Raw genomic sequence first — 22,091 nt, 5'->3', positions numbered from 1 at the left:
TCTGACAACATTAAATGAAAAATTCCAGAAGTTAACAATTCATACATAAGTTTTATATTGTGTGCTGTTTTGAGGAATGTGACAAAATCTTGCACTGTCCCATCCAGGATGTGAATCGCCCCATTCTTATTTATTGTTAATCTCTTACCGTGCTTAATTTTTAAGTAAAACTTTATTATGGGTATGTATGTGTGGGAAAAACATGGTCTATATAGGTAGGGTTCGGTGCTGTCTGCAGTTTTGGTCAGCTACTGGGGGGTCTTGGACCATACCACCCTCGGATAGGGGCGGACTACCATGTTCTAATGAAGTGTGGTCATATATTGGTTTAGCCAAAAGTTCATTACATTTTTTTCCATGAAAGACACATTTCTCATTTTCACCAATAACTTTATGGATTATATTTTGAGTATGTTGGTTATCTTCTGCTGTTCAGTGCCAGCCAGTTAACCTAAAGTTTGCTAATTCGATTCCCACCCAGGGCACGTATCTGGGTTACAGGCCAGGTCCCCAATTAGGGATGTGCAAGAGGCAACCAATCAGTGTATCTCTCACGCACTGATGTTTCTCTCTCCCTTTCTCTCTTCTCCTCTCTCTAAAAATAAATAAATAAAATCTTTAAAAGAAATGTACACTGATATATGACAGCTATCACAGTACAATCTAACAAAATTGTTCCAAATGAAGTTAAAGACTACTAAGCACCGCTAGAGCCATTCTGTAGAAAAAAACTAAAAAACTTTTTGGCCAACCCAATAGAACTAAGTGTTGCAACAAAGCTGTGTCAGAGATGATACGTCTGACTTTCTGCGTGGGTCAAAAACTGGCTACCAGAGTCCACTATATTACAAAAATACTCATTTGGGCTTTGTAAATTCTGATGAGCTTAAAGGAAATCATTTTCATACATCTTTGTCAAAAAGTCTTAAACTCCTAGGTTAATTTAAACTCTTAAATATTAAAAGAGGTCAATAGTGAACAGGATTTATAATGATCTGGATGAAAATATGTAAAAGTCTGCTCATTTGAAATTTTTATCCATCATCTCCTCTTTAGACAGGTTAGCTAAAACTGAATATTTTAACAATAATGTCTTTTTAAAAAATATTTTTATTTATTTTTAGAGAGAGGGGAAGGAAAGGAGAAAGAGAAGGAGAGAAACGTACTCTCTCTCTCTTAATGTGTGGTTGCCTCTCACATGCCCACTACTGGGGACCTGGTCCACAACCCAGGCATGTGCCCTAGACTGGGAATCAAACTTGCCACCCTTTGGTTCGCAGGCCTGCTCAATCCACTGAGCAATGCCAGCCAGGGCAACAATAATGTCTTTAAAATTTGAGTTACTTGCTTGGCTATTAAGGTCATATAAATATAACCAAACTTAACAAATATCCCAAACACGGAGTGAGACTTTCAATTTAATCAAATTGCCAAGGTTTAATATCACTCTAAGTCAACTCGAAGGTGAATTTTCATGTTTATTGTATACAGTGTTCTTTATATAGTAAGTGAACATTGATTCATATGGAAATGACTTTGTTTACAGAAAGCTACAAAGAAAACTGATAAACACAGACTGGAAGATAAAGATGATTTAGATGTAACAGAGCTCACTAATGAAGATCTTCAGGATCAGCTTGTGAAATATGGGGTGAATCCTGGCCCTATTGTGGGTAAGGTGATAAAATTTTGAATATCTTTTCTGTGAAGCAGTGCTCCAAATTGCTTTTCCCTCTTGTTTATCTAGCAGTTGTTTGGGTTCTAAGGGTCAGCCTGTCGTTAATTATTTATATGACCAGGACCTTAGTTTCCTTAACTGTATAAATGAGGAAAGTAAAATGAAGGAATTGAACTAGATAATTGCCAAGATTCCCTCTCTTATCAAGATTGCTTCATATGGTGCTCACATTACACTAACTGATGAGACACATAGATCTTATTTGTCAGTTGAGGAAAATCTGAGTTAACATGGCTGGCCAGATTTATTCAAATCAGTAATTTAGTGACAGACTTGTTAATATACTCAGGTTTCTCAATGCCCGGCATTTTCAGTTATCGTTATATGTGTATGGGAGGATGATAAATGATGCTCAGATCATAAAACAAAGCTCCTAAGTACCTTTTTTTTATTAAAAGTCTTATTTTGGTTGGAATTCAAGAATGATATCCTGAAGAGTAAACTGAAAAGAGAAAACTTGGAACCAAATATACTTGGAATTTCATCCTTTGCTTACTTTTGGTGATTTTGCAAAGTTGTTTATGCCTTAGTTTTGTAGGGTCTTGGCAATAAATGTCAGGATGAAGAAGGTCTACTACTTTGATCTTCTGAGTTATTTAAAAGTTTGAACACTGGAGAGTTGTGGGTTGGTTTTCTCTCAAGTGTAGTTGCAAACAAATTGTGGAATATTGTCTTTTGCATTATTTAATAACTGCCTCTAAATAGATAGTATTTGCCTATTAATATAATTACCAACAGACATTTGATACCCTTTATAAATTTAAATATTTAAAATTCCAAAAGGGAGATGTTAAAAAATGTGTATTAATATCAACATACATTAAATTACATGTTTGTATACTAGCTGTTCATTTTTCCCCAGCTATGTTGAGGTATAATTGATAAAATTGTATATATTGAAGATGTGCAACTTAATGTTTTGATACACATAGTCATGGTGAAATAACCATAATCAAACTAATTAACATATTCATCACTTCACAGTTTTCTTTTTGTGTGTGTGGTGAGAGTGCTTAAGGTCAACCTTCTTACCAAATTTCATGGGTTCAAGGCCTGCCCACAAAATATCCAGTCATGTAATGTGAAAAATAGAAACATTTATTGAAGAAGATATAAGAAACATTGTACACAGGACAATGATTCAAAAGGATCATCCTGAGTCCCTTTCAAAAGTAGGCACCTTGGGACCTCACACAGTTCTCCCAGTTGGCATCAGCTGCCCCATCCATCATATTTTCCTGAATCTCATCGATGGTCTGAAACCTCTTCCCTTTCAAAGGTGATTTTAGTTTTGGGGTAAGCCAGAAGTTGCCGGGTACCAAGTCTGGGCTGTAGGGGGCCTGAGTCACCTGGGTGAATGTTCTTGTTATAGTAACAATGGCTGGACTTTTCTAGGACAGACCTCGTATAGTGCAGTATCGTTAACTATGGTTCATGTTATACATAGATTTCCAGAACTTACTTATCTCACATAACTGATATTTTGTACCCTCTGACCGACAATTTCCCCATATCTCCATCCCTACCTGTTCATCTTAAGACTACTTACATAAAATTTTGAGTTGTGTTGATTTTTCAAAATAGGTTTATTATTTTATTCATCTTGTAGAAATCAGAAGACATGCAGCTAGTATAAAGCAAAGTAAAAGCTACTTTTTGGTTTTAAACTGTCATTGATGTTGAAATGTGTTAGAAATTTGTTTATACTCAATTTTACTTTGCCATTAATTGTTACATAATTTCTGGTTTTAAAAAAGATTTTATTTATTTAGTTTTAGATAGAGGGAATGGGAGGGAGAAAGAGAGGCAGAGAAACATCAATGTGTGGTTGCCTCTCTTGTGCCTCCCTACTGGGGACCTAGCCCACAACCCAGGCATGTGCCCTGACTGGGAATTGAACTCGAGACCCTTCGGTTCACAGGCCAGTGCTCAGTCTACTGAGCCACACTAGCCAGGGCAATTTCTGGTTTTTATACATTTTTTAATAAAAGGTCATTTAGCTGCAAAAAATATATATATGTATAAATGTAATTTAATACCTTAAAATGTGCTCAATATTTATATATTTTATTTCCAGAGCTTATTTTTATTTTCTTGCATGACTGAAATTTTGTTTCTTCTGACCAACATCATGTCAAATATATTTAAATTGCAAAAATGTGATTTATAGTACTTTTCCCATAACTGGGTAGCTGTTTATTGTTGTATTAATCTTTTAGAGTTGTAAGGTTTTTTGGTTCTGGTGGTGGTGGTGGTTGTTTTTAGGATTTTATTTATTTTTAGAGGGAGGGGAAGGGAGGGAAAGAAACATTGTCGTGTGATTGCCTCTCGTGCATCCCTACCTGGTATCTGTCCTCCAACCCACGCATGTGCCCTGACTGGGAATTGAACTGGGGATCCTTTGGTTTTCAGGCTGGCACTCATTCCACTGAGCCACACAAGCCAGGGCTAGAGTTACAAGGTTTTAATCACAGTAATTGAGAGGGGTACAGTCTGTTAATAAAAATAGTTGTTTTAATAAAGACAAGTACTGTTATATAGTACTAGAGAAAATATATAAAATCCAGAACTTTTCAGGAAAAAATACTGAGTTGTAAGTGGCTTTTCAGTATGTTATCTAATAAGACCCATATCAACGTCCTACCTATTTCATGCCATAAAAGAAACATTGTTGTAATTATTTCCCTGGCTTTTTTTTTTTTTTAATGAAAGTAACATTTTAAAATCGCTAAAGAATAATATCTGAGCTGGATCTTAAATAAGACGAAGTACTAAAGTGAGTTCTGCCTTACAACAGGAACAACCAGAAAGCTATATGAGAAAAAGCTGTTGAAACTGAGGGAACAAGGAACGGAATCAAGATCTTCTACTCCTTTGCCAACAATTTCTTCTTCAGCAGAAAATACAAGACAGAACGGAAGTAATGACTCTGACAGATACAGTGACAACGAGGAAGGTAAAAATTTATATGATGTTAATCAGATAGTTGTGACTTTTTTCCCAGACTCGTAATATACAGTAAACATGAAGAAGATAAAATTTAATATTACCAAGACATGTAATTTTTGTTCATATCCTTAATTTTCTAAGTAATTTGATTTAACCAGCTTTTGTTGAGAACTCAAACAGAAAAGTACAAATGTCTAATCTGTCACCTAAAATTACCGAAGTGCCTGTGTCTTTTTTGCTTCAAATTCATTTTTCTAAGAAAATATTACAAATAAAGACAAAGTTCCTCTACTTCTTTTCAAGTATCATTTCCATAGAAGCTCATTTTTTAAAGTAACTTTTTATATGCATCTATTTAGTAGATTATATTATTTTGTACTTTGGAAAGTCCATATAAATCATATATTAAATCCTGTCACATTTTTATTATTTTGTTATGTAATCAAGATCTCATTGATTAATTGTGCTTGTTTCATTTCTTGTAGTTCATATAATGGTAGTATTTACATGTGGCATGTTTTCTATGTTCTCTATTGATAGGCACTTATATTTACAGTTTTTTGCTAGATAATCTTATTTCAGGTAGAGCAAATATTTTAACATATTTTAGTAGACTATTATAAGAAAATTTGACCATATTTAAATATTTTTGAAAATAGTACAAAAAATAAACGACTTTTTAACATTTATTTTAAGAGCAGGTTGATATTTAGAAATGTTTAGTTTGTTTATATGACATGTTTGTTGATTTCATGATTATTTAATTTGATTTAAGTTGCTTATATTTCCATAAACATTGCCTGCCAGGGCATAGTCTATCAAATTGGTTGTTCAGAGTATGAAATATAGAGTCTTTTCCCTCAACAGCACTATGTTAGCAAAGAGGCAAAGAATAAAATCAGCTTAAACACAAGTAATGCTTAAACTTCCTGCCTCTTTTGCCTCTACAGGAAAGAAGAAAGAACACAAGAAAGTGAAGTCCACTAGGGATTTTGTTCCTTTTTCTGAACTTCCAACTACTCCCTCTGGTGGATTTTTTCAGGGTATTTCTTTTCCTGAAATCTCCCCTGGCCCTCCTTTGGGCAGGACTGAACGACAGGCAGCTAAGAAAGTACATACTTCTAAGGGAGACCCACCTAGGGAACCTCTTATTGCCACAACCTTGCCTGTCAGGGAAAAGTTAGCCTCTGGAGGGAATTTGTATATGTCCTCCATCTCTAGCCATGGTAGATGTTTAGAGAAAAGTTCTTCAACATCTTCTCAGCATGAACTCGCTGCCATGTTGGTCTCTGCTGCAGCTTCTCCTTCACTGATTAAAGAAACCACCACTACTTGCTATAAAGACATAGTAGAAAATACTAACTGTGGAGAGAAAAGTGGAATTCAACCATTATGTACTGAGAGGTCCCATGGTTCAAGTCAGTCCATTCTCTCCAGTTCAAGGAAAATGCTAGAAGGGTCTGAGAGATCGCAAGTAATTTCCCCACCACTTGCTCAGGCAATCAGGGATTATGTCAATTCTCTGTTGGTCCAGAGTGGGGTAGGTAGTTTGCCTGGGACTTCTAACTCTACACCCTCACTGGATGTAGAAAACATATGGAAGAGAATGAATCAATCTAATTTTCAAGAAACCGAATCCCTGTCTCCTCCACGAAAATTGCCTAGACTCAGTAAAAAGTCAGAGGAAAAGGATTCAGGTTCCCGTGTGGCATTTCAAAATATACATGAATCTGAACTGATGTCTTCTGCCCAAACCGTTGTCTCTCACTCACTTGCTACCTTAGGCATAGAAATGTCTAAGCAATCACAGCATGATGAAGTAGATGCCCCAGAGCTGTCTTTTCCTTTCCATGAGTCTATTTTAAAAGTAATTGAAGAGGAGTGGCAGCTAATTGACAGGCAGCCGCCTTCATTGGCATGCAAGTATCCAGTTTCTTCCAAAGAGGCAACCCAGCTGTTATCAGTTCCAAAAGTAGATGATGAAATCCTGGGGCTTATTTCTGAAGCCACTCCACCAGCAGGTACTCAGGTAGCTTCAGCTGATAAACAGGTAGATTTAGCACTTTGTAGAGCATATGAAGCTGCAGCATCAGCATTGCAGATTGCAACCCATACTGCCTTTGTAGTTCGGGCTATGCAGGCTGACATTAGTCAGGCTGCACAAATTCTTAGCTCCGATCCTAGTAATACCCAGCAGGCACTTGGGATTCTGAGCAAAACATATGATGCGGCTTCATTTCTTTGTGAAGCTGCATTTGATGAAGTAAAGATGGCTGCCCATACCATGGGATCTTCTACTTTAGGTCGCCGTTATCTCTGGCTAAAGAATTGCAAAATTAATCCAGCTTCTAAGAATAAACTGGCTGTTACTCCCTTTAAAGGTGGAACATTATTTGGAGGAGAAGTATGCAAAGTAGTTAAAAAGCGTGGAAATAAGCACTAATGATATTTAAAATAAAGGTATCCATTTTATCTTTGAAACAAATCTTACCAGATTTCCTAGGAAATTTTAAGTACTACTTTTAAAGCAAAAAAAAATTTAAGGCCTTTTTTTTAGTTTCTAGATGGGGCTAATTTCAAAGCATCAAGTTCCTGCCCGTTGAATTATAGTTTAAAAGTAGTTGCCCACATAAAACTGCCTTTTTAAGAAAGTTGTACAGATAGAAAGCCTCATAAACTTGAAAGCTTTGTTGATCACATTTTTATCTCAAGTAGTCCCCTCTTTCCTATTTTACCTAAGATTTTACAGTTCTTCAAAACTAAGAAAATTCTTTTAACTAGGATATAGAGTTTTCACTGGTCTTAATATCTTTTTAGTTTCTGTGTAAGTTGTCTGCATTTTTCTTTTTATTTTCTCACTTTTGTTTGTTTTTTACTTATGTCTACAGTATCATTCATAATATTCTAGATCATTGCAACTCAGTGTCCCAGTCTGTGAATTGTTACTGATCCACAGACAAGACAAGCATTCACCAGAATTTGAACCTAGAGACACCTTTTAGATTAATGATAGGGGAGTTTTGTTTGTTTTCTTTTTTGTTTTGGTAAAAATTTATTGATAGAGAAAACAGTGCTGATTTACATTTTGTTCTTAAGGCCCTCTTTTCTTTGTGGATTGGTGGCAAATAGTTTATGAACCACATTTGGAGAAATAAATACTACTCTAGACCATAATTCTTTAGGATAGTGCATTTTCACAATCACTAGTTTATTAGGTGAACTAGGCACTGGAAAGATGGGCCTTTTCATGTAACACTTTCAAGGTATGTTGTAGTTCATAGGTTTAACCTAAATTCTAAAAGCAAATTTAAGATTTAAGTTAGAAGTTTTTTTAAAGTTACAAGAAATAATACTAGTGTTTTTGTGTCTATATAAAACAGTAAATTCTCTTGTGTTTCCATTTCTATGATTGTAAGATGAGAGTCTAACTGTAGAGGCATTTGATAATCGAATTTCTTTGTATTTTTATGGAAATAGTAGTATTAAATATAAGTTTAAGTGGGCCCGTAGTTACTCCTAGCTATATTCTTAGACTATGCATGTCCACTTTCCACTTTGCAGCTTTCTGGGAGTAATTTTATTTGTTATTTGTCTTCGGTAATGTACATGTATACATGTACCTACTAAGTGCTATGTGATTTTAAAAATGTATTACTGTAGAATGCTTCTGCAAATTCAATAAAGTTGTTAATTTTGAACAGTTTTGTGTGGTCTCTAGCAACATGTTTTATGTGTGTTTTATTCCTGGAGTTAAAATAAGTTAGATGTTTGTGGATGACCATTCCTTTATCATTTCATCATTGAAACTCACTTGACATTACAACGGTGTACTTGGAGATATTCTATATATTGTTGTTTTATTGTATTTGAGGACCATGTTTTTTATTAGCTATTGGAATCTAAAATTTGTAAGAGGAATTAAACTGTAACCAGATATCTTATTTGTTTAAATCATTTTCTATTCAACTACTATTGAGTTCTTTGGATGCTTTCTAATTCTTAGAATCTGGGTTAACAAAGCTTATGATTTTATTATACTAAGGATTGTCCCAATATAGGTATATTGATAGGATCTATTAATAGGAGCCTTGGGAGGTGGGGGCTAGAGTTGCTTAATCCTAAATAAAGCAATCCTAAATAGAGTACCTTAATCTTAAATAAAGATCAGACTAATTGAACTATCATGCTAAAGATAAAAATTCACTTTATTTTTGGGAAACTTGCAAGTAGATGCTGGACTGACTAATGCTAGGTAACTAGCAAGACACGTGGCCGGCTATCTTGACTACTTTTAAGTACAACTGCATTGAGTTCGTGCAAATTTAAGCTTTAACAATTGACTCCGTTTCTGCCTCTGGAGAAAATAAAGTTTTGGTAACAAGTTTTAGAAGTAACAACTGACATTTTGCAATATGACGATAAATGACCACAAAATGTGGAAGTTAGCTAAAATTTTATCAGTCTTTTAATAAATCTAGCTCTTCAAATGGTGATATAACCAAGACTAGGTGAATGGAATATTGGAGCCTATAAAAACGTAATATATACATGTCTGAGTTGTTAATAATTATTATGGTGGTATGCTAAGTAATGCATATACCCTAGCTTTTCTTCAGAGAAATGTTATTTGTATTATGGGGATGAAGAAAAGTCGCCTGTGATCAGTTGTACTTTTCTGTCAACAAGATTCCTCCTTACCTCCTTACCTCCTTAACTGTACCTAGGTTTTTTATAATCACATCAGAAAGAATGGAGGAGAGACTCAAACTGTACTTTCATGTATATGAACGTCATTGCACTTACCATTATTGGAAGCTTGGTACCATACATCTTAAAACTCCCTATAGCATTTTTCCTTTCATATTCCAAATTCCAATTTAATAAAAAACCTTTGCACTGCATGGAGAAAAGAATGGTAACAACCATATTTTAATGCCCCCTCCCCATCTAAATTGTTTTTAGTGAAAAGCCTCCTTGGGAGCACTTTGAATTTGCTTTGTTTTTCGGGCTGTTAACTCCTAGAAAAAGGGGAGGAGAATAAGAAGCCCTGATCAGATTAAGGAGTGGGGGAAATAAACAGAAATGTAATAAAATAAAAATGGCAAAGAAAAAAATTTTTTTAAGTTAGAAATTGCAGTTAGTTTTTGGTCTGTTAAGACGAATACCAATAGATAACTTGCTTTAATTAGTAATGTGGCTAAAATCAGCATTCCAAACTGGTGTTAAGGTGGTTGTAGTTTATCGTATGTTTCAGAGAGTAATGGTTTCTCTGTTATTTCCAGACTCTAAAATAGAGCTCAAGCTTGAGAAGAGAGAACCACTAAAGGGCAGAGCAAAGACTCCAGTAACACTCAAGCAAAGAAGAATTGAGCACAATCAGGTATCTTTAGTTTTATGATCGCTTTATTCAGGTATAAGTAATATCCAGGCAGCACTCATTTGCCTGTGTCCCAATCCTTTTGCTAACAGTTGACACTCAGATTCCAGTGCACTAAATAGTGTTCATTCCATCATTCATTAAATGGTATTAGAAACTTATATTTTGTGTGTTTTGTCAGTAGTGTGACCTGTGCTTAACTGCAAAAGCAAGTGTTAAATGTCTCATTTGTGTTTGAATCTGTGTGCTAATAAGCATGGTTCAAAGTCAGTCATACTGCTTTTTAAGATAATTTTTTTGTTTTTTAGTTTTTATCTTTAATTTGTGTTTTTCCAATACAGTTGATGTTCATTGTTCTGTTAGTTTTAGGTGTACAGCATAGTGGTTAGCCATATAATTGACCAAGTGATACTGTTGACAAGACTAGTACCCACCTGGCACCATACATAATTATTACAGTATTACTGACTCTAATACCCTATGCTGTACTTCACATCCCCATGACTGTTTTGTCACTGCCAATTTGTATTTCTCAGTCCCTGCACCTCTTTCACACAGCCCCTGAAGCCTCTCACCTGGCAACCATCGCTGTGTTCTCCGCATCTATGAGTCTGTTTCTGTTTTGTTTATTTTGTTTTTTAGATTTCACCTAAAAGTGAAATTATATGGTGTTTGTCTAAGAGAAATATTTTAACAGGCGGAAATGCCCAAGCAATTTTGAAGTAGTTTCTTTAAAAGGCAGGGGAATGGTTTTATATTTGCGTGTTTGTCTCTAGATTTCTGGTTTTGCTTTTATTTTGGCCTGTCTTGTGTGACTTTTCCCTCAACTCTTGAAGTTTGTCTGGTCATAAGACCACACTATTTTCTTTCCTTGTTCTCGATGAAAATTTACCTTTTTTTATTTTGGGTGAGGCAAGAAGCATTTAATGCCGATCCAGAAACTAGGAAAATCTGGAGAAGGACACTGAAATAGACAAGTGTGGAGAGTTGTGGCACAGAGTATTAAGGCAAGATGGTATATGGTGCTATCAAGAATGTGCAACTGGTCAGATAACAAGTTAAAAGGAGGGAGGAAGGGTGGGCTTAAAGATGGTTTAATGGGTAATTGTTTCAGTTGGGGAAGTTAAACTGAAGGACAGTATAAATATTCGGCAACAGGCAGAATTAGATAGTGGCCTTTATATACAGAATTTAAAACATAGAAAAGCGGAGGGAAGTGTTGAACGGACCCTTCAGTCCCAGAGCCTCAACAGCTGTCAACATTTTACCAGCTTTGTGCCATCTTCACCTGTACCATTTAGCCTTTCTAAGTGTTTGGTTTTGTTTTGAGTTTTGCTAGAGTATACAAAAGTAAATCTCTGGCACAGTACAATTTTGGTATATATGCACTCAATGCTATCTCATATGTAATAAAGTTATTTTTCATAATTCTAAAAGTTTCAGAAATGTCTCATGATTAAATTGTTCAAATCAGGACCCAGACACACTCCACCTACTATTTTGGGGGTTTTTGTTGTTGTTGTTTCTTACATCTGTAGCTATTTCCACTATTTAAGTATTGCCCCTCCCTCCATTTATTTGGTAAAGAAATCAGGTCTGTTTGCTACAGAATTTGGCAGATTGCTCCAAGTGTCATTTAATTTGCTCTTCTGTGCCCTGTATTTCCTGTGGTCTGGAAGTTAAGATTTACAGTAGAGCAGTGTGATAGAACTTTCTGTGATGATGGAAATGTTTGTATCTGCTGTCTGTTATGGTAGCCCCAAGCCACATTTGTGTATTGAATACTTGGAATGTGACTAGTGTGGCTGAGAAACTAAAATTTTAATTTTAATTGCTACATGAGGCTAGTAACTACCATATTGGACAGCACAGATTATAGGGTTGATTAGATTCAAGTTGAGTTCTTTGACAAGAAATGGTGTTGTAGCTTTTGTAATAGGTTCAAATGTTAAAAGCCTAATCCATCCATTATAAAGCTCCATATTGTTTTTTCATTAAATGGTTATGGCAGCCCTTTATGATTATAGTCAGATCCATTCATTTGAGGTTGTAAGATGATTTTTCTCATTCTCTCATTCCTTTATATCTATAAGTAGAATGTGGCTTTTTAAAGATTTTAATTATTTATTTTTAGAGGGAGGGGAGAGGGGAAGGAAACATCAATCGGTTGCCTCTTGCACATTCCCAAATGGGAACCTGGCCCACCCAACCCAGGCATATGCCCTGACTGCAAATTGAACTGGCGACTTCTCAGTTTGCAGTCCAGTGTTCAATCCACTGAGCCACACCAGCCAGGGCTACAAGTGGAATTTTTTTTAATCAAGAACTTTTTTTACCTCATGAACTGCTTAGTTACCTTAAAATAAAACTTATTAGGAGAGCCAGAAAAACGTTTGCTTCTTTTTATTTTCCAAGGTGGTAAGTTTTTTAATATGTGTTTTATATATTTTATGACAAGTTGCAGTTCTTTTCTGTGTGTTCAAATTATGCCATCTTTAGCCCATGGCAATTACTGAGTTAGTTCCTATTTCTTGTTTTTGCCCTTGTTTGTCTACAATAGTTTCTTGGGTTTTGGCACATTAAGATGACCCACGCTCATATTTTCTGACTCTCGTCAACCATTTTTCTAAAGAACCCTAACCCTTTTGTTTTGAATCCTCACTCAGTATGTTTATTGATTTTAAAGAAAAGGAGAGGGAGAAACATTGATGTGAGAGAGAAGCATCAATCAGTTGCTTGATGCCCTGACTGGGAATTAAACCCACAACCTTTCAGTGTACTGGATGACACTCCAGCCAGCCGGGGCAAACTCTAGTCCTTTTGATTAAAATATTACTTGGAGGCTACCTTCAATCTGGATACTAGGGTGTTCACTCCTACTGGTTTGTCATTGCTTCTAGGCGTTTGCAGTGGGTAGAGCTAGAAGTACTTATTTTTTTGAAAGAAAATAAATTAAGAATTCATCAAATTAATGAATGCAGACCTATCTGGTATCACATTTAATGGACGCACTGTAATTTATTTAGCCACTCTTTTGGTGAATATTTGAATTGTTTTCAGTTATATGCTATTTTCAATAATGTAAAGGAGAACCAATGAATAGCCTTCTACATGTACCATTTAATATTTTAGCCAATTTATCTTCTGGAAACCTAAAAGTGAAATTGCTGGGTGATCCACAAGTTGTTACCAAATTGCCCTATAATAGTTAAAGCATTTTGTATTCCTACTAGCAGTATATATATCTATCTCTCATAGAGAGATATGCTGCTGCTTTTTATGCTACTTTTTAAAAAAGTTAATATGAATAACCTTATTGATCATGATTTACTTAAATCATTCTTCAGAGAAAGATGGCTTTTAATTAACCTGATTATTTCTTTTCTTGGGTTTTTTAAAAATTTATTGTTGTTCAAATACAGTTGTCTCCATTTTCCTTTCATGATTATTCCTTTTTTTTATTTAGTTTTGTGCAAATTTTGTGCAGCTTTTTACTCACTGGGATTTATAGTCTTTTTTTTTTTTTTTAAGATTTTATTTATTTATTTATTTTTAGAGAGGAAGGGAAGGAGAGAAGCAGAGAAATACCAATGTATGGTTGCCTCTCGTGAGTCCTCTGCTGGGAACTGGCCTGCAACCCAGGCATGTGCCCTGACTGGGAATCAAACCTCGATCCTGTGGTTCGCAGGCCCATGTTCAATCCACTGAGCTACACCAGCCAGGGATTTATAGTCTTTAATTGCCCAGCTTCCTCTTCATCATATGATTCAGCTGCCTCATCATATGATTCTAAGTAACTTTTTGCCTGATAGCTTATTGCATGGCACTGTGAGAAGGTTTTTATTTCTTCCCTATGTTGTCTCCTTGGTAAATTCAGTGAGGGCTTTTATAGAATATCTTGCTGTGAAAAAGAGATGACAGCACAATTTCTATTTTGGCCACAGAGCATATAGCAAGCACATTAGCTACTAATTCTATATAGCAGTGAGTTTCTTTTCAATCAGCAATTGCTTAGTCCATTTTCTAAGTAGTTATAATACTAAATTATTTTATAACTTTTTAATTCTTTTTTTTTTTTTAATTTTGTTTTCCTAAAGTTTCTAGTTTATAGTGGGTTCTGGTAGAGAAAAATTCTTTTTAATTTTCAGAATATTTTTTCTGGTTGTGTGAAGGGTTTTCAGTCATTTTTCTGTGAAGATGATCAATTCTAAATTAGATAATGGTGGTCAAGAATAAATTTGATTGATAGTCTTCAGGTAAAGGATTTAACAAACCTGAACAAAGGAAAGCATAAATAACTTACTAGGGAAAGTGTCTGTCCTGCCCCTGTTTCCAGCTGTTCCCACAGGTGACCAATTAATTGTGGTTTCTTCAGCAGAAGAAAAGAATCACTAAATGGAACTTAGCTTTCTTTTTTTTTAATTAACTATAGTAGTTTTTATAGGTGTGTGATAAAATTTTTAATAAAGGGATTATTTCATTTTATTTAATTCAAAATAAAACAACATGGGAAGTCTTGGAATTTGGTAGATAACTAATTTTAAAGGAAAACGTCATCTTCTCCCCAGCAAGCCTTCCTTCGTGGACATAGGTAAAATATATGGTGTTTATACTGTTGTCAGTTGCATAAATGGAAACTTTATTGGAGCTTTCAAGCAATGTAGTTTTAAATTCTTTCAAGATTTTTAAGATACTGAACATATAGCAAGTATACAGCAATATTGAGTATATTACATTGATAATGCCAGATACACTATTTTAAGCTAGAGTCTTTTAAAAATACTTCTAATTACTTTATTGGCATTGAGAAGTTGATTATTGAAGAGAAAACAGTGTTGAAAGTAGTTTAAAAAATACTTGGCTTTGAGGTGCATCATAAGTCAGTTATCTTTAACTAGTAGTTCTCAACTCTGACCACACATTAGAATTTCTTCAAAAGCTATAAAAGTTGACTATGCACAGGCCTTTCTAGATTCTGACTTGATTGGTCTGTCTTGGGTTGGGGAATTTTTTTTAAAGATTTTATTTATTTTTAGAGAGAGGGGAAAGAGGGAGGGAGAAAAACATTGATCCGTCACTTCTCACCTGTCCCAACCCAGGACCTGGTCCTCAGGCCTGCACTTAATCTGCTGAGCCACACCAGCCAGGGCTTGGTATTTTTTTAAAAGCTCCCAGATGCTGCTGTGCTGCAGGATTGAGATGAAAACTATTGTTTCCTTCTAGTCAAATAATGAGGACTTAACTGTTAATAAGCATTTATTATATGTGTGTGTAATTTGTTCACAGATTTGTCTTTTGACCAACATTAAGTTTTCATTAAGCAAAAATTTCCTAACTGGCAGCAGGCAAAGGAACTCAGTGATTCAAATTGTGAGTCAGGGAAACTACAAATCAGTTCTATGAGACTTATGTCTGTACCTTCTGGGGCTTGGTATTGATACTTCTAGCCAAATAAGCATACATTATTGAATGACCATTCTTATCCCATGATAAGAGTAAAATATGTCTTTCTTTAAAATTAATAAACACTGACTTGGATATAAAAAATCTGCTATCTAGATAAAATACTAGCTTGAAAGTAAAAGTGACAGTATAAGCACGCTCTAGTATACTAATCATGGATCACTGCTTTCTAGTTAAAAGAATTTAAAAGGATCCTCTGGTAATAGTGGCTCCAAAGTTGAATAGCTTGTTACTTGGGATGCAGAATCTCAGGCCTCACCCTAGGGTTGCTGCATCAGAATCTCTTTCTTTCTCTCTCTGTTTCTCCTTTCTTTCTTTCTTTCTTTCTTTCTTTCTTTCTTTCTTTCTTTCTTTCTTTCTTTCTTTCTTTCTTTCTTTCTCTTTCTTTCTCTCTCTCTCTCTCATCTATCTATTTATCTATCTATCTATCTATCTATCTATCTATCTATCTATCTATCTATCTATCTATCTTTGGAGAGAAGGGGAAAGGGAGGAGAGGGAGAGAAACATCAATGTTTGGTTGCCTCTCACATGCCTCCTACTGGGGGACCTGGCCTGTAACCCAGGCAGGTGCCCTGACTGGGAATCAAACCAGCAACCCTTTGGTTCACAGGCCTGTGCTCAATCCACTAAGCTGCACCAGCCAGGGTAGAATCTACATTTTAATAAAAGTTTCAGTTGATTGATATGCACATTACAGTTGGAGAAGCACTAGTCTATTGATTTTCAAGCTGTTTTATAAGGACTGCTAATTTATTTTTCAAATAGGGGAGAAATCGTGGACTGGAAGGTAACAATAGGCTATCATTATTACCTTTCTGTCTTTCTGTAGTGAGGAGTGGGTAGCACTGAGTGAGCTTTGACAGTGACACTATTCGTGAACGTTTATGAAAGAGGCGACACCAGGTGTTTGTTGCTGTTGTATTTTATTGTCTAAGAAGAGTTTGATAACCTGGGAAGTGTGGATTATAATTTAGACTGGTTCTATTTAAATAATCCTGACCACGTGAAAAGAATGATAATTAATCTATTTTAACAACTATAACATTTGTGTTTTGTTTTAAAAGGAAACTGACTTGTAACAGATGACTTGCTTATAAGTCAAATAAAGTCAGTCATGCTCAGTCTGAGCTGGCTTATTGTTTTGACAGAGACGCAACTGCAATACTAGAGCCAAATACCAAACAGCAGTCACAGAAGGAGTCAGTGATAAATTTATGTCCTTTTTCTCCCCTCATTTTTATTATAATAATTTATGAGCTCCTATAGTTGGACTCTTGAGTGTGTTTTTACCATATGTTAAGTGTTTTCTGATACCTACATATTAGTTTAATCAATACACATAGAAATGTATTGAGGGCATAAGATTGTTTGCACATGCTGGCATTTGGAGACTTCCTGGCTTCTCAGTGTGCTAATATGGCCATTATTAAGGTGTTTGATGTTAGAATATGACTTTTTAATGTGTCAATGCTTGATTAGAGCTATTCTCAAGCTGGAATAACTGAAACTGAATGGACAAGTGGATCATCAAAAGGCGGACCTCTGCAGGCATTAACTAGGGAATCCACAAGAGGGTCAAGAAGAACTCCGAGGAAAAGGGTGATGCAAGGCTTATTGCTTAGAATTGGGTTTTCAGATTGGTAGGGTTTTAGTCATTATTTTATATTTATTGTCTTTGTTTTGTTTTCAAACTAACAGGTGGATACTTCAGAACATTTTCGTATAGATGGTGCAATAATTTCAGAGAGTACTCCCATAGCTGAAACTATAATGGCTTCAAGCAACGAAACCTTAGTAAATATGTTTCATAAACTATACAAGTGGTATTCTTTATAAATTACACTCTAATTAGAACTGGGGAGGTGGTGAATCTTGACAAATCTCAAACTTACGTTTTTTAAACATCATATGTTAATCTTATTTTCCCCATATAATTCTGAATTTTAGTTTTTTTCAATATAGCCAATTTATGTATACACATTTAATTCATTGTACAAGAATCCGAAATATATTATAAGGATACTTTTTTGCTAATGTATTTAAAGCATGATAAGGCTTCACACATGAGAACCACTGAATATGTACATTTCTGGGTCCTTTTGTCTAGATTTCTATTAAGGGAAAGTTCATATATTGCAGAAATAAAATTTCATTTTTTTACATGTCTTTGTTATGTTTGGATAATTCTGAGTCTGAATAATTTGAATCTTGGCAGGTTGTCAATAGGGTGACTGGAAATTTCAAGCATGCAGCTCCTATTCTGCCAATCACTGAATTCTCAGACATACCCAGAAGAACACCAAAGAAACCATTGACAAGAGCTGAAGTAAATGAATAAAATTTAGATCGATGTTATCATTGATCTTTTAAAGAGGAAATATTTCTATTTGTTTTTTGGAGTGGGTGGGAGGAGCAGAGTTTTACTGGGTGGTATGGGTGTGTGGGTGTGTATATGCATATTAATTTAAAGACATACTTTATTAGTAACAGTAAAAAGTAACCAACATAATATGCCGTGCTAATAACTATCCTCTTGCTGCTGTGCCTCTTAAGTTCCAGTTTATAAGGGAGTGGTCCTTTGTGTGCTGCTTATAACTTGTTCTCTTTTTTATAGATGTGAGTGGGAAGTGTAACTGGGCAGTAGGGGAGGCTATACTATCTTTCACTGAAAGTTCAAATAATGGGACTTTAAAGTGACTTTGTATGATGCTTCATTTGATTAACTCTTCTATAATTAAGCTTTAAAGTACTAACTGCATGATAGTTTTAATGAATTTTTACTAAAGGTTTTTTGATTGGTGCATAAAGGTAAACAGCAAAAACAATCAGGTTATTTAAAAATAACATGTTTTTTTTAAGTTCAGAAGATTATATAGACTCTACTTAAAAACATATAGTAAAATTTGTTAAAGATCCATGTTAATTTGATTACTTTTTAATGGAGGAAGAAACAAAGTACTCTCCAATAAGCATGAGAAATCTAGGGTAGTGGTAGGAGTTGGAGGAAGACTTATTCTGCTGTATTAGCTTCACTGAATGTCTGGGGATTTTTTACTTCAGTTTATTTTTAACGTGAGGCGATTTTATTCTCTACCATTGTCACGTTAACTTATCTTCACTTTGAAGAAATTTGAAGGGAGAGCGTTCAAAACCTGTGGATACTTAGGTGGTAATGAATTTAGAAGTGACAGTTAAAAGCTAGGATAGATCTAAGTGCATTTTCTTCTCTGAAATGTTTATTTAAAGTATATTTTAATTGTTGCACATTTACACTAAATTTTTAACTGTGGTTGTTTGTTTTTTACTAGGTGGGAGAAAAAACAGAGGAAAGAAGAATAGAAAGGGATATTCTTAAGGAAATGTTTCCCTTTGAAGCATCTACACCAACAGGAATTAGGTATTCTGATATATTGAAACAAGTATTCATGTATTCTACTGGGGCATTTTTACTTACTTATCTCCACCTTTTTTGAGGTATAATGGACACAGTTGTATGTATTTAGGGTATATAACATGATTATATGATATACATAAATGGAAATTTTAATTTTTAATCCTTTACAAAGTTATTATATATGTGTTCTTAGAATTAAACTGTTCTTTTGGGACCTGTTTAATTCTTCTAAGCTACCAGTCCATATTCTGGAAAATTGAGTCAGTTTAAAAATTAACTTGGTTACACTAAAGGGTTGTAAATAAAACATTTACCTACTATTAATTTCCATTTTTAAGTCTAAATGGAAACCTGGTAAGAAGGAAATCATTATTTTCCCTGAAAGTTTCTGAATATTTAGGTATCTTTTTCACTGTTTTCTGAATAAAGGAATCCCAACCAGACTACCCCTTCTTTCCTCTTATCTCCTAATAATATTGGCTCTGAAAAGCCTTTAAGGCAAGTTTAGTGACTATTTATCATTGTTATATTTTCTAATAACATATAAGTATTTAACTTTTTTAATGGAAACTATATAGATGTTTTAAATAACTTGACTGACCTCAAAGAATGTGTTTGGAATTAGGAGTGGTAATGACATTTTATATTATTTATTTAACTTATGGCTTTATCTAAAATTTATTTTTCTCTTTGTCCTTTCATTCCCAACAGTGCAAGTTGCCGCAGACCAATCAAAGGGGCTGCAGGCCGGCCGTTAGAACTCAGTGATTTCAGGATGGAGGAATCTTTTTCCTCTAAATATATTCCTAAGTATGTTCCCTTGGCAGATGTCAAGTCAGAAAAGACAAAAAAGGGACGATCCATTCCCATGTGGATAAAAATTTTGCTATTTGTTATTGTGGTCATTTTTATGTTTTTGGTCTACCAAGCTATGGAAACCAACCAGGTAAATCCGTTCTCTCCACCTGTTGATGACTCTGGAAACTCCAACTGAATGATATCTCTTTGGCACACTCAACTTGGTCTCCTGTTTTTAATAACTGTGTAAAAAAAAAAAAACATTTGTGTACACTTGTTGACTCAAGAGCTAAAATAATGTGATTTCACCTCAATAAATGTAGTGTTCCATTGAAAAGCAAACAAGATACTATATAAATGGACTTCATTTAAATGTTTTTGGACTTTGGACTAATAGGAGATCACTCCGTGCCATATGAATAATCTTTTTTAGCTCTGGAACTTTTTTGTAGGCTTTATTTTTTTAATGTGGACATCTTTTCATTTTTGAGAAAAATGTATATTGTTTCTGTGTATTTGGGAAACAAGAAGGGCAAAATGCATAATGTGAACCTATACATTTAAATACTTTGAATTCTTACAGAAAAGATTTAAGAATTCTCTGCTGGATAAAAACGTTAGAGATACGTAAAACATGAAATTGTAAGAGAAAAAGTTAACTTGGGGTTGTACTTTTTGTAAGAGCAAAAAGTTTCATGATGTTTATGGGGGAAAGTACAGCAATAATCTCTTCTGTAACTTTTATTAATTGTAATGCTATTATTGTAGCCCTACTGTACTCATTTTTTAAAAGATTTCTAGCATCATGAATGTCCAATTTCAGTAAGGCCCATTTAAATACAGTTGGATTTTAGCAGGGATCTTAGAGTGTAACATATGTACATGTTTTAGAGGACCGTTAGCTGGCTGTACATGTTTTTAAAGCTGTTTAGCTAGCTATAAGGCTGTAATTTGAAAACTGTACTTTTTATTTACAGCAAAAAATATTGTCAATTCAATTAGCTACCAAAATATTTTTTAGATAAATAGGTGTGTGTCTGTTTAGAAGTTAGAAACTTTACACACTGGTCTTAGCTTCCATTTGGAGTCCTTATTGCATTGTCTTCTGTTACAAAAAACAAATTTTGCCAAGTTTTTATGCCCCCCTATTCTCAATATAATTTGATTTGAAAGTGCAGGAGGTATTTGCTTTTAAATTACATAGTAACTTTTCTTGGATCTACAGTAGTTGATACATGAATTTGTAAACTCTGAATGTGAGGCGGGCATTATAATTTTTGTGTATTCTTGAAGTTGGTTAACTTTATTTTTTGTGGGTTTTTTTCTTTTGCTAAAACTTTTACCTCATGTATAACCTGGTTAAGTAATTGAAATTTCAACAGAATCAAGTAAAACATAAATTTTAAACTTACTCGTTTGAGTTATTAATTGTACAGTCTTTGACCAGAAAGCACACTAAAAATATAAGTTATTTTTAAATATCATCCAAAATAAAAAGATACTTTGAAAAGGGGGGAAAAGCTGAAGGGGTGTATTTAGATCACAAAACTTTGATTTGAATTAACCCCATTCTGATACTTAACTTCTAGAGATTTTGTAAACATTTTTCACTTGGCAATTTACCAGACATGTTCATAGGCCCGGTACTGCAGAGGGAGTGAGAGACATACTCCTCTATCAGAAAAGCCTGCCTCTCTGAGTAAAAGTGTTTCTTTGACATGAGCCACACAGAGGGCGCATTTTACTCAACTTTTCTGCTGTAAGGTAATAGCGGTCTACTTTCAGTTGCTTTGTTTGTAAACTGTTTCCCATTTTGTTTTCGATCTTTTGTTTATAAATAGAAATTGTGAGAAGCTGCATTTAATGTTTAAAAATGTGGGATGATAAATCAGACTTAATATGTATGTAAGATCAGTTTTCTAATAGGAAAGGTATGGTCCAAAATAGCAAAAGTAGGACCAGATAAAACATGTAGTCTTTTTTTTTTTAAATGTGTATCTGGTCTTTTGTCCGTGTCTGTTTTATTCCACTAGAGTATGCGTCCTTGATGTAAATGCAAAGCATTTTTTCCTGATTAAACTGTAGATGTAGATTTGACAATATAATTCAACAATAAAAAGTAATTAACCTCTAGTTTTGTCATTGCAATAAATGCTTTTCAGGTAGCACAAACAATAAGATATCCCAACAACATTTCTTATGTGATATTTATGGATTGTTGAGTTTTAGTTCTCATTTCAGTCAACTCCTTTATGTTTTGCTTCTACTCATTGTAATAATCAGGTCCTTGTTTATTCATAGATAAGTAATATATAGCCCTTATGCTTGGAGGATGATACAGGGAAGCTTACAGAGGCACCTCTCCCGTT

At 34.5% G+C, this 22,091-nt stretch overlaps 1 protein-coding gene across 5 annotated transcripts in view; it reads left to right on the top strand.

Annotated features, from left to right (window-relative positions):
- Positions 1–21,855, top strand: part of TMPO (thymopoietin) — a 28,148-nt gene extending 6,293 nt beyond the window's left edge. The window contains exons 2-9 of one of the 5 annotated variants that reach the window (XM_037160158.2): positions 1,547–1,673; positions 4,536–4,694; positions 9,970–10,067; positions 17,010–17,129; positions 17,229–17,324; positions 17,746–17,856; positions 18,839–18,927; positions 19,636–21,855. In XM_037160158.2, coding sequence (XP_037016053.1) covers positions 1,547–1,673; positions 4,536–4,694; positions 9,970–10,067; positions 17,010–17,129; positions 17,229–17,324; positions 17,746–17,856; positions 18,839–18,927; positions 19,636–19,918 — 1,083 coding nt within the window. In that variant the 3' untranslated portion in view covers positions 19,919–21,855. Of the gene's footprint in view, positions 1–1,546; positions 1,674–4,535; positions 4,695–5,637; positions 8,386–9,969; positions 10,068–17,009; positions 17,130–17,228; positions 17,325–17,745; positions 17,857–18,838; positions 18,928–19,635 lie in introns of those variants that run through there. The other 4 variants (XM_037160159.2, XM_037160161.2, XM_037160162.2 and 1 more) reach the window with 4 other exon arrangements.
- The last annotated feature ends 236 nt before the right edge of the window (positions 21,856–22,091 follow it).

The sequence above is a fragment of the Artibeus jamaicensis genome, unplaced genomic scaffold, assembly GCF_021234435.1.
Source record: "Artibeus jamaicensis isolate MK-2021 breed Jamaican fruit bat unplaced genomic scaffold, CSHL_Jam_final contig_233, whole genome shotgun sequence".
Taxonomy (NCBI): domain Eukaryota; kingdom Metazoa; phylum Chordata; class Mammalia; order Chiroptera; family Phyllostomidae; genus Artibeus; species Artibeus jamaicensis.
This window is presented reverse-complemented; position numbering and strand designations above follow the sequence as displayed.